At 43.1% G+C, this 13,398-nt stretch overlaps 1 protein-coding gene across 2 annotated transcripts in view; it reads left to right on the plus strand.

Annotated features, from left to right (window-relative positions):
* The first annotated feature begins 474 nt into the window (after positions 1-474).
* The window catches only part of LOC137299421 (tight junction protein ZO-3-like), a 61,745-nt gene continuing 48,821 nt past the window's right edge, over positions 475-13,398 (plus strand). The window contains exon 1 of one of the 2 annotated variants that reach the window (XM_067968155.1): positions 475-578. Coding sequence is in view for 1 of the 2 variants with exons in the window: in XM_067968154.1 (XP_067824255.1) it covers positions 10,314-10,337 (24 nt within the window). In the remaining variant the exon portion in view is untranslated. Of the gene's footprint in view, positions 579-9,966; positions 10,338-13,398 lie in introns of those variants that run through there. The other variant, XM_067968154.1, reaches the window with a different exon arrangement.

The raw sequence follows: 13,398 nt of genomic DNA on the forward strand, positions 1-13,398 counted from the left end.
TACTTCCACCCGAGCTGGGATCAGCTAACTTAGCCCAGACCAAGGATCAAATCTTTAACCTTCTCGTCTATATACCCCGGTGCCACACATTTATCAACTGAACCACCGGGGGAGCTCAAGCAGATATTAAAGTTGTGAGAATGCCTTTTATAATGCAACCAATAAGGATGCACTGGGTTGCCCCATGACATCAACCAAAAATCAAATAAATGTGCCCCAACTAATAACAGAACTTAAGCATAAGAAGAAAGAAAACTTATCAAACAAAGTAACAATGCTATTCTGGACATCCACTAAACATTGCAGAGGATGGGGAGAAATCTTTGACTCCAGATTATATTCCTGCCTTCAGCACCACAAAGAGTTAAACTCTTTGTAAACCTGACACCTACTGTAGTGTAATGAGGAAAGTTATCCGCCTACTCCTTCACCTGAGAGCGGGTGGGTACTTTCCTTCAGTTCCCTTCAGTGGATTGATGTGTGCTGCAAAACTAAGAATGAAGAAACTGTTTTAACTGCTGCAAGGATTTGAACAGTACACTGCAGGATTTCCACACTTTGTATGGGCCTTTTCTTTGGTGAGTAAACCACTAACTCGCAGAGGAAGCAGCACCTGGGCAAGAATGGGGGAAAAAAAATCTCAAAACCATTGCAGCAATTTTTGTTGAAGTTTTTTAATGAGCATATTTTACAAAGTTTTAAACTGAACAAATTTTACGCTGCTCCTATTTTACCTCAGCTTTGTGGTTGTGCTTTGTTATCCATTAGAGTTCAACAATGAAATTGTCATTGTTATCAGAATGAAAAGTTAAACTACATTTTGGAATGAAAAAGTGATCATTGTTTAATGAAAGATTATTGATTTTTAAAAAAAGATTTTGAGATGGGTTTCAGATTCCAGGTCTAGCAGTTTGTACCTATTGTTTGAAATATCTTAAACCATGTCTTTAATATAAACCCCTAACATCATTTCATTTAGACAGTTTAATGTGAAAGCAATTGCTTATTGTAAAGTATCCCAATTTCAGAGCAGAGCCTAGTTTTTGGTCGAGTGGACTGTCTCTGAGTGGAGTCTTACGAGAGCATTGTGAGCTGTAAAATAATGGGTTGAAATGCTGGAGGTTACAGTTCTGTCACTGGTGGGTAGTGATGGGAGCAATTTGAGGAGATGAATTAAGAGCATCACACAAGCAGTGTATCACGCACTAAAATATACTGGGTTAAGTGCGCATTTCTCAATAGTGTATTGGGAGCAACACATTGAACAAACCCAGTGACAATGCCTCATGTCATGTCTGATATGTCTCTTATGTACTGGACAGTGAATAGTTCTGATGTAACAAAAGCTTGCATTCAAAATAAACTGGATTTTATTCTTCGTTCATGACTTTATAGGGAAGAATGTAATACCCTGTTCACAGTGTTTGTATGAATCCTGCTATTCAAAATACATATCCCAATTATAGTACAGCAATTCCCCACCTCAGTTTCTCTCTCCCCTGCTCCTGAAGATGCCGGGGTACAGTTTATCCTCCAGTGCCTCACCCCTCTTGGTGAGCCTAGCAAGTGAGTGTCAGCAGGTTATTCAACTATGTGGGGGGAGAGAGTGGGACCTCGCCCAACGTCTGCATACACAAACAGGAACCAATGGATAGTTAGTGAATTCTCCCCTCCCCCCAAATGCCCAAGGACACGGAGCCTATGTGGCTCACCAGGCACTATCCTGGCCAAGATCTTCTAACTCAGCACAAACCAGGGATTGAACCGGGGATTTTCTTAATCTATATGGTTTAGCTATTCACTGGATGAACTCAGTGAGCCATCAGGGATCTGTCAAACAGTCAACTGTTGGTATTGCAGTGGTATCATCAAAGATCTAGTGGCATTAAAATAATTGATTAAACTGCAGAGTAAGAAAGAGATCTTTAATTCATTGAAAGTTACATGCAACAGGTGCTTTTGTATTGTGCTAGTGCAAACTGTGCCCTAGTGCGGGACTCGTTGAACCCGTTGCAAACCAAATATAAAATGCCTGAACTAATGATGGGAAAATCTTGCACAATGGACTCCTGACTGTCTGAAATGTGCATTTAGCAGCCGAGGCTCATCACTGGCAGCGCAAAGTTAGGGGATTACCCCAACTATTTTGCCTCATGCCAAAGCAGTCTAAGCCATAGAAAATTATGCCAATGAGATCTCCGACACTGCTGTTCAAACTCCCCATGCTACACTGTTTACCTCCAAAAGTCCATGATTGTCAGCGGCTGAGCTAAGCAAGCCACTGAGAGCCAAGAAATTGCTATTGGCAATATCAGTGGGCGAACGTATTAACGTGTTTAATTGTGTGCTATTTTAACGCAGGCTTCAACTGGTTTATTTTAAATGGGTTATTGCCTCCACTAAGATAGCAGACGGAGGAATATCACATGAACAAGTTGAGCTTTCATCTGTCAGTAATTTCTGTACTATGAAATCATAACAGACTAATGGTGGCAGCAAAACCAGCGACTGAGAGCTAATGGCATAAGAGCCATTCTCCTGAATTACCAATCGTTTAGTTATGCTGCTGTTCCTGCTGAACAAGTCTGACTGCCCAAAGGTTTCTGCTTGACTACCCTGCCTAGAAACTCAGTTTCACAGCAATCTGAAAGCTTCTGTAAACTTTCTAAAGAGGATTGGCATTATTCAGATAACTTACTGTTTTAAGTTCGGGCATTGAATAGAATGCTGCTAGTTAATGGATATTGTTTCACTAATTAGATTTGTAAATGTAGAAAGCTACTTAATTTTACTTCATGTGTTTACGTTTAAGAAATTTGGGGAAGGGCAGGGTGACACAAGGCATGCCACAGCATCTTAGAATCAGTTTAAGGGTTTTGTAGACCTTTATTATGATTTATTTCGTCTTCCTGGCTCCCCTGATGGCTTAATGGAAAAATGCACTGCCCGGTTTGGGACTCAGTCACATCGAAAGAAAGAAAGAATTTGCATTTATAGCACACGTTTCAAGACTGCGTGACGTCCCAAAGCGCTTTACAGCCAATTAAGTACTTTTTGAAGTGTTGGAAACATGGCAGCTAGTTTGCACACAGCAAGGTCCCACAAACAGCAATGACATAATGACCTGTTTTTTAGTGATGTTGGTTGTGGGATAAATGTTGGTCAGGACATTGAGGAGAACTACCCTACTCTTCTTCGAAATAGTGCCATGGTATACTTTACATCCACCTGAGAGGGCAGACAAGACCTCGGTTTAACGTCTCGTCTGAAAGAGGGCACCTCCGACAGTGCAGCACTCCCTCAGTACTGCAATGAAGTGCCAGCCTGGATTATGTGCTGAAGTCTCTGGAGTGGAACTTGAATCCACGACCTTCTGACTCAGAAGCGAGAGCGCTACCAACTCAGCCAAGACTGACACCTTACATTGGCCAAGAAGGTCCCAGTTTTATCCCTGGTGCATGTTGATTTTAGTGATTCAACTATGGGGACCATCGCAGCCAAGTCAAATCCTACCCTCATTGAAAATCCACACACATGCTCTTTCCAGCAGGGATCATTGGATAGTGTTCAGGAGTGAACGCCCAGGCTGATTTTCCCTTCTTTAACCCAGGGCACTGAGAATAATAGCAGCACCCCAGCTCAGCACGTAGTGCCGTACTACAGCATGATTCACTGCCCTTAGGGAAGGAGAAGGAATTGCCTTGTTACTGCAACAATGTTAAAAACAATGAAGACACAGTGCATGATAACTGTAACATTGTGCATTACAGCACGAACATAGTATTATCATACTAACACAGTGTATTACAGCACTAACACAGTGCATTGAAGCACTAGCATAGTATTACAGTACTAATACAGTGTATTACAACTCTGACATATTGCATTACAGCACTAACATAATACTGTGGCACTAAGACAGTGTATTAAAGCTCTAACAATGTGCATTACAGCATTAACACACTGCAGTCCAGCACTAACACAGTGTGTTGATAGATTAAGAGAGTGGGCAAAACTGTGGCAGATGGATTTCAATGCAGGTAAGTGTGAGGTCATCTATTTTGGACCAAAAAAGGATAGATCTGAGTATTTTTTAAATGGTGGAAAGCTAGGAACAGTGGAAGTTCAAAGAGATTTCTGAGTCCATGTACACAGATCACTTAAATGTAGTGGTCAGGTACAAAAAATAATCAAAAAGGCTAATGGAATGTTAGCTTTAATATCTATAGCGCTAGAATATAAAGCGGAGGAAGTTTTGCTACAGCTACACAAAGCCCTGATTAGACCACATCTGGAGTACTGTGTACAGTTCTGGGCACCGCACCTTGGAAGGAGTGCAGCACAGATTCACCAGAATGTTACCAGGGCTCCAAGGGTTACATTATGAGGAGAGATTACATAAACTAAGCTTGTATTCCCTGGAATATAGAAGGTTAAGGGGTGATTTGATTGACCTTTTTAGGATTTTGAAAGGAATTGATAGGGTAGATAGAGAGAAACTTTTTCCCCGAGTGGGGGAGTCTAGGACAAGGGACATAACCTTAAAATCAGAGCCAGGCAATTCAGGAGAGAAGTTAGGAAACACTTCTTCACATAAAGGGTGGTAGAAGTGTGGAACTCTCTCCCACAAAAAGCAGTAGATGCTAGCTCAATTAATAATTTTAAATCTGAGATCGATATATTTTTGCTTGCCAAGGGTATTAAGAGATATGGAGCCAAGGCGGGTGGATGGAGTTAGGATACAGATCAGCCATGATCTCATTGAATGGTGGAACAGGCTTGAGGGGCCAAATGGTCTACTCCTGTTCCTTTGTTCTTATATATTACAGCACTAACATAGTATTATGGCACTAAGACAGTGTATTAAAGCTCTAAAACAGCGCATTACAGCATTAACATACTGCATTGTAGAACTAACACACTGCATTACAGCACTAAAACAGTTATTATAATACTAACATAGTGCACTGCAGCACCAACACATTGCATTACAGCACTAACACAGTTATTATATCACTAACACAGTGCATTACAGCAGTAACACAGTATTACGGCACTACCAGTGTATTAAAGCTCCAACAGAGAATTACAGCACTAACGGTGTATTGCAGTTCTAATAGTGCATTACAGCACTAACACACTAGTGTTGCACTAACACACTGCATTACAGCATTAACACACTACACTGCAGCACTAACACAGTGTATCACTGTCATAAAAAAGGCCAACAACATGTGTTTTTTTTAATAGGATTATGGAATCTTTTACATCTACCTGAACAGACAGATGAGACCTCAGTTTAAAATGTTAACCAAAAAGCAGCACCTCTGACTGTGCAGCACTCTCAGTACTGCACTAAAATAGCAACCTAAATTGTGTGCTCAAATCCTTACATGGGGCTTGAACCCATAACTTTCTGATTCAGAAGGGTGCCACCACAGAGAAAAACTGACACTGCAACACACTGTATTACAGCACTAATACAATGTATTACAGCACTAACACATTAATACAATGTATTACAACATCAACAACTTGCATTTATATAGCACCTTTAACGTAATAAAAAATCCCAAGGCGCTTCACTGGAGCGGAATCAGACAAAATTACAGCACTAACACAGTGTATTATAGCACTAAGGCATTAATCCTGTCCTGATAGTAACGAGTCACCTACCAGCATTGTCAGAGGTCCATTTGTCTTCCCTTCACTTAAGGAGTGACCTGAGGGAAGGAAATAAAGGAACAAATTAAGTTGTAACTCTGACTTGAATGTCTTGGTTTAATAATGCAGCCTCACGGTCAACAGTTGCAGTAATCAGATCTCTGATTTTTTTCCCTTTCACCTCCTAAATATGCTGATTCTTACTGGGGTCTGGTTCCATGAGCATTGGGTGCCCTTTGGTACTTCATCCATGTGGCCATTTGTCCAGATAGTGAGCATCAGCCTTGACCATGATGCTCCACTTGGTTAAATAGCTTGTGGCACTCACTGTATAGGATCATGCATGAAGAATATCCTCATCTACAAATTGCTTCACAGCCTCACCCTGCCCTATCTGCAACCTCCTCCAGCCTTATATCCCCCTCTTTGCCCTTCAGTACTCTGTCTCTGGGCTTCTATGCACCACCCTCTCTTCATCCCACCATTGGTGACAGAGGCTTCAGTTGCCTAGGCCATACTCTCTAGATCTCCATCCCTAAACCCCTCCACTTCACGACTTCTCCTTCTGCCTTTAAAAACCTCCTTAAAACTCATCTCTCGACCAAGCTTTTTATCTTCTCTCCTAACTCTCCCATGATGGCTGGCGCCTGTTTAGCCTTATCCTTCTGTAAAATGCCATGGGACATTTTTCTACGTTAAAGGTGATGCATAAATACAAGTTACTGTTGAATGACCACTGGAGGTACTGGAATCATACCCCAGCAAGAATCAGCACAGGGGGCAGGTGAGAAGAAAATAGAAAAACCCTTATGATTATGATGATTAAATCATTGGAGAGACTAGTTGCGATGAGTTACTGAGTAGGAGCACATGAAGGAGCTGAGTCAGTGGGGGTGATTTTGACTTCAGACGACAGTGTAAAACGGGCACTATTGTCTCAGTCGCTCGTTAAGCATTTCTCCCGATTTTCGTTTGCATTGACTTCAATGGAAACCGAAATCAGGAGAGCTGTTTAATGAAGGGTCAAGCCGATATTGCGCATCTTACACTATCGTCTACAATCAAAATTATCCCCAACGTCAGAACAGACACAGTCAGTAACCTGGAGCCCTTCAGCAATTAGCTCATTTTGACTTGAGTACTAATTCAGATCAATGAGTGGCTCCATACTGCAGTTGAATCTTTGCATTTACATTTTTAATGGACCTGTTTTTTTCCGACTGCTTTTTCCCAGACCCGACCTTAGGCAGACTGGGAAGTTTACTTTGGGGTTGTTGCCAATTTGCATGAGACCTGCACGGCAGGAGCTGATGGTACCGGAACTGATCTTGGATCTTAGATTCGCATTTAAATAACGACAAAGATGAAACAGAATGATGGTGAGGCGAGGAGCAGAAACGAACCATTGTGGTTTGTTGATGGAGAGGAAAAGGAACTGTAGTTAATTTGTTTACTGATGGTATTTAAACTGGAATGTTTGCTGGGCGGTTTAAAATGTCACTTTTCGTACATGTTTTGCAATACACTGCAGCTACAGCAACCGACTCCTCCATCTACTCTGACAAGGGCTGCACCCACTTTCTATTTGTCAGTTTACTGCTCCCTCTCCTGACGGAACCGGCTGTGGTCATCAATCATCCTCCCGTATCTCATCCAACTAGTAAGTTCTTCAAGTGTGAACAGATGTACCCGGGGGGAAGTTGGGAGTGGGCATCACATCCTCACCTGACATCCTCAGCAGGGGTCACTGGATAAAGATCAGGAGCAGGAACCCTGGCTGATTTTTCCTCTCCCTCTCCCGGAGGCACTGATGGTAAATTGTAGCAGCCCTACTGTCACTCCAGCTCAGATCAGCTAACTCAGCTCAGGCTGGGGATTGAACCCGGGGCCTTCTGAGCCTCTGAACTAATGGCCGGTCTGGTTCCATCAACTTTCATGCTCAGGGCAGGTAGGTTTCTCAGTCCAGCCATTCTGTGGCCCCTCTGAGCGAGATTGTCAAATTAGTGTCAAAGTAGGGACATTTTAAAGACTGGCCAAACTCATTTCACAAAGGACTCTTACAGCCAGCAAATAGAGAAGTACATTCATCTCTTCAGTCTGGGCTAGATATGAAATCAGGTCATAGAGGTGAAAGGTATCCAACTCACTGTACCACTCATTCTACCTAAATTTTAGTAAATCTTCCTGAACAGCAAAGAAAAAAAAAATCAGAACTCAAATCACAATACCACCCCCTACCCCACTCCTATCCCACCTCTGCCCCATTCATAACTACCCCCTGCCCCACTCCTATCCTGCCCCACCCCGCTCTTATCCCACCCCTATCCAATTCATAGCTGCCCATGCCTCATTCCTATCTCACCCCGTGCCATTTCACCCCCTGCCCCGCTCCTATCTCACCCCTTGCCCATCTCATATCTGACCCTCTGATTATATTCCTATCGCACTGACCGACTCCTATCCAGTCCCCTGCCTACTTCCTATCCATGATGTGGAGATGTCGGTGATGGACTGGGGTTAACAATTGTAAACAATTTTACAACACCAAGTTATAGTCCAACGATTTTATTTTTAATCCCACAAGCTTTCGGGGGCTTTCCCCTTCCTCAGGCAGTGTGGAAAAGACACACTGTCTTTTCCACACTGCCTGAGGAAGGGGAAAGCCCCCGAAAGCTTGTGGGATTAAAAATAAAATTGTTGGACTATAACTTGGTGTTGTAAAATTGTTTACAATTACTTCCTATCCCACCAACTAAGTGCCTATCCCATCCTCTGCCTAACCCTAACCACCTCTTGAAATCATCCTATCCTCCTAGCTTGTTCCAAGCATTCCCACTGCTACTGCTCTAACCCTTGAGCCTTAGTGCATTTACTTTGCCCGGATGTGACTGACATCCTGTCCCAACCTTCGTGCAAGTGTTGTGAGGTGATAAGGTGGTGTTGCTGCCTCCAGAGAGTGGTGGGATTTACTGAAGTCTCTGGAGGTAGTGACACCCCCCCCCCCGCCCCCCCCAGTAACAAATATAAATCCTGTCTGTGGAGACAAAGGCTGTCATTAGACCAAGCTGCTTCACTCTCCCAAGGTCTTCAAAATCTAGTGTGGACTTGGGAGAAGTACAGCCAAAAGCACAGGCAGTAATCATGATCTTTAACTTAAGCACATCATCTACTCCAGTACAGTACTGAGGGAGTGCTGCATTGTTGAAGGTGCTGTCTTTTGGATGAGATGTTAAATCAATGTCTGCCTGTTCAGGAGGATGTAAAAGATCCTGTGGCACTACTCGAAGAAGAGCAGTGAGTTCTCCTGGTGGCCTGGCCAATTTGGATCCTTTAGCCAACATCACCAAGACAGACTAACTGATCACTTATCTCATTGCTTATGTGGAACCTTGCTGTGCACAATTTGGCTTCCACATGTACCTACACTATAACAGTGACTACACTTCAAAAGTAATTCTCTGGCAGTTGAGTGTTTTGGGGCATCCCGAAGATGTTTAAGCTGCTATACAAAGAATTGCATGTACAAAACTGTTTTTCAACAGCCTTGGGCTGTATCACACACCTGATTTACCAAAATGCACCGTAGTATGAACACAACATTACAATGCACCATATACGCCCTATTGCTTCAGAGGCTTAGTAGTTCGAAAAGTGAGTAGCTGACCCAAAAATATCAGAAGGTCCTCAGTTCAATCCAGGTCTGTGGTGAGTTAGCTAATCTCAACTGGGGTGCTTTAATTGGCCTCAATGCCCTTGGAGAAAAGAGGAGGGAAAATCAGCTGGGGTTTCCCCCCTGATCAGCTATCCAGTGACCTGCTGCTGGAAACATGTATTGATGTTGTGTAGGAACAGGATCAGGCTCAGCTGTGATGCCTCCCATGGTCAGATAGTCTGCTGACACTCACTAACAAAGCTCACACATGTAATTCTCAACTCAACGTTTAAAAGACTGCACATACACATGATATACACAGTTATTTATCTGTTGTCCTGGGTGCTATGGAGCTGTCCTGGATTTTAAACAGGTGAATTCCACAGCATCAACAGCTGAGGCCAACAGAAGCACTTCTAAATGAAACAATTTGGTAACTTTAGTCTGTGTGCGTAGAGAGAACGATATCTCTATATCAGCCTTGGTATGCAAGGGGCACCTCCCTCATATCGACCAGTTAATGTTTGATGGCCTTTATTAATTAACCTGGGGTGAAAAGGAAAGCTTTCCAGATGCACGGTTAATTGGTTCTTTTGTGTTTATGTATTTATGCCTGTAATTTAGGAATGTTGAATAAATTTAGGACCTTACTGCAGAATGTGGATTTGGTTTCAAGTTTCAAAACCCAGGACAATAGCCGTGTTTACTTGAGGTAGTGCTGTTGCTGTGTCGTCACTGGGCGGGGGCAGAGGTAGACTGTGGCCTGTCAGCTCAGCAGGTTTCACTACCTAGTAGTTAAAGGTGCAGGTATAAAATACCAGAGTGGAATTTGCTGCAAGCTCCTTGCAGCAAGACTGGGAACTGTTGTTTACATTTGGAGCACAATATCCGCCCTCTTTGAACTCAGGAGTCACGAAAGTGGAGAGTTATCAAAATACCAGGAACCAATAACAGAAGGAGTGAGAGAAATCGGGAAGTATGAGAAGATAGTCACAAAATGGCTGTCAGATTTCAGGATCAGGCAAGTATAACTGTGAATCTATTGAACCGGTTAATCTTAGCACTGCAATAACTACAGGTTTGCAACCAGAAAGTTACAATATTTTAACTCACTGTGACCCAGGTATACCAAGCATCTCTGACCAGTGATTAATTGTATTAGAGTGACTGCACAGGAAACAAAATAAACCTCATAGAGCACAGAATGTCACTGTTGATAAAAATACAAAGGATGATTGTTCTGATCTCTCTGGATGGGGAGGAAGGGTGGAGAGAGTTACATTGCTTCACCAAAGAGTTCAGACACATGAATGTCAGTTTGGATCAGTGCTAGTAAACTAGCCTCTGAGTGATAAACTTGTGGGTTCAAGCCACACTCCATCTAGGCTGATACCTCAGTGTCGTGTTGAGGGAGTGTTGCAATGTTGAAGGTGCCATCTTTCAGATGAGAGGTTAAAACGTGGCTCTATTTGCTTGTAATATAAAGGATGGCATGGTCTTATTACTGTCTCAAGCTGAACAAGACTGTTTGCAGTCTCAAGCTGAACAAGACTGTTTGCAACCTCAGAGTCCTATTTGACCCTGAGCTGAGTTTCCGATCCCACAGCCTCTCCATCACCAAGATTGCCAACTTCCACCTTCGTAATATTGCCCGTCTCCGCCCCTGCCTCAGCCCATCTGCTGCTGAACATAGGAACAGGAGTAGGCCATTCAGCCCCTCGAACCTGTTCCACCATTCAATTAGATCATGGCTGATCTGTATCTCAACTCAATTTACCCTTGTCTAACAAAATTCTATCAATCTCAGTTTTGAAATTTTCAATTGACCCCCAGCCTCAACAGCTTTTTAGGGGAGAGAGTTCCAGATTTCTACTACCTTTTGTGTGAAGAAGTGCTTTCTGACATCACCCCTGAATGGCCTAGCTCTAAGGCCATCTACAAGGCACAAGTCAGGAGTGTGATGGAATATTCTCCACTTGCCTGGATGAGTGCAACTCCAACAACACTCAAGAAGTTCGACACCATCCAGGACAAAGCAGCCCACTTGATTGGCACCCCCATCCACCACCCTAAACATTCACTCCCTTCACCACTGGCGCACTGTGGCTGCAGTGTGTACCATCCACAGGATGCACTGCAGCAACTTGCCAAGGCTTCTTCGACAGCACCTCCCAAACCTGCGACCTCTACCACCTAGAAGGACAAGAGCAGCTGGCACATGGGAACAACACCACCTGCACGTTCCCCTCCAAGTTACACACCATCCCGACTTGGAAATATATCGCCGTTCCTTCATCGTCGCTGGGTCAAAATCCTGGAACTCCCTTCCTAACAGCACTGTGGGAGAACCTTCACCACAAGGACTGCAGCGGTTCAAGAAGGCGGCTCACCACCACCTTCTCAAGGGCAATTAGGGATGGGCAATAAATACCGGCCTCGCCAGCGACGCCCACATCCCATGAATTAATAAAATTTAAAAAAATAACATTAAGGTTATGCCCCCTTGATATGGACTACCCCATCAGAGGAAATAGTTTCTCTCTATCTACCCTATCAAATCCTTTAATCATCTTAAACACTTCAATTATTTCACTCCTTAATCTTCTATTCAAGGGAATACAAATCTAGTCTATGCAACCTGTCCTCAAAATTTAACCTTTTTAGCCCAGGTATCATTCTGGTGAATCTGCGCTGTACCCCTCTAAGGCCAATATATCCTTCCTGAGGTGCGGTACCCAGAACCGAATGCAGCACTCCAGATGGGGTCTAACCAGAGTTCTGTACAGCTGTAACATAACTTCCACCCCTTTGTATTCCAGCCCTTTTGAAATAATTGCCAACATTCTATTAGCCTTTTTAATTATTTTTTGTACCTGTCCACTGGCTTTTAGTGATTTCTGTACTTGGAGCCTTAAATCTCTGTGCTCATCCACAGTTCCTAACTTCTTGCCATTTAGAAAATACTCTTATATATCTTTCTTAGGTCCAAAGTGGATGACCTCACACTTTCCCACACTGAACTCCATCTGCCACAGTTTTGCCCACTCACTTAATCTATCAATGTCCCATTGCCACTTTCTTACATAGTTACATAGAATTTACAGCACAGAAACAGGCCATTTGGCCCAATTGGTCCATGCCAGTGTTTGTGCTCCACATGAGCCTCCTCCCTCCCCTCTTCATCTAACCCTAACAGCAGATCCTTCTATTCCTTTCTCCCTCATGTACTTAACTAGCTTAAATGCATCTGTGCTATTCGCCTCAACCACTCCTTGTGGTAGCGAGTGCCACATTCCAACCACACTCTGGGTAATGTTCAAGAAGTACTTGGCCATTTAGAAGTTCTCTGCTGATTTCAGGCAAATTCGGTGTTTCAATCAGCTGTTCGCACCTCGTTAAAGTGCAATTACCTTGGTGACGAGATTCTGGATGTAACTACTAACAATTGGAGATGCAGTTGCTAAGTGAGATTACCTGCTTTTAAAAAGAAATATGTTGGTTGCTTTTTTTGATTTTACCGTCCACTGCCTATAGCAGGCAAATCGCGTTAACGCCAACCTGCCTGCTATAAGTGATAGGTACTGTTGCCACTTTCTGATCAATTGTGGGCCACTTCTAATACTTGCTTGTTTTAAAACTTCTGAAACTCTAGTTCTGAAAAGCTAGTACGAGTTGCTCCCATCTACATTATTTATCGTGCCACCTAACTTAGTGTCGTCAGCAAACTTAGATATACAGCTCTCTATTCCTTCATCGAAGTCATTTATAAATATACTGAAAAGCTGTGGTCCCAGTACAGATCCATGGGGGACACCACTAGTCACATTCTGCCAATTTGAGTACACATCCATTAGCCCTACTCTCTGGCTCCTACCTCCTAACCAATTCCCTATCCAAGCCAATAGGTTGCCTCCAATTCCATGCGCTCTCATTTTTGTTAATAATCTCTTATGTGGAACCTTGTTAAATGCCTTCTGGAAGTCCATATAAATAACATCCATAGACACTCCCTTATCTACCACGTCAGTTACCTCCTCAAAAAATTTAACTAGATTCGTTAGACATGACTTACCCTTTACAAA

This window comes from Heptranchias perlo, chromosome 29, assembly GCF_035084215.1.
Source record: "Heptranchias perlo isolate sHepPer1 chromosome 29, sHepPer1.hap1, whole genome shotgun sequence".
Lineage (NCBI taxonomy): Eukaryota > Metazoa > Chordata > Chondrichthyes > Hexanchiformes > Hexanchidae > Heptranchias > Heptranchias perlo.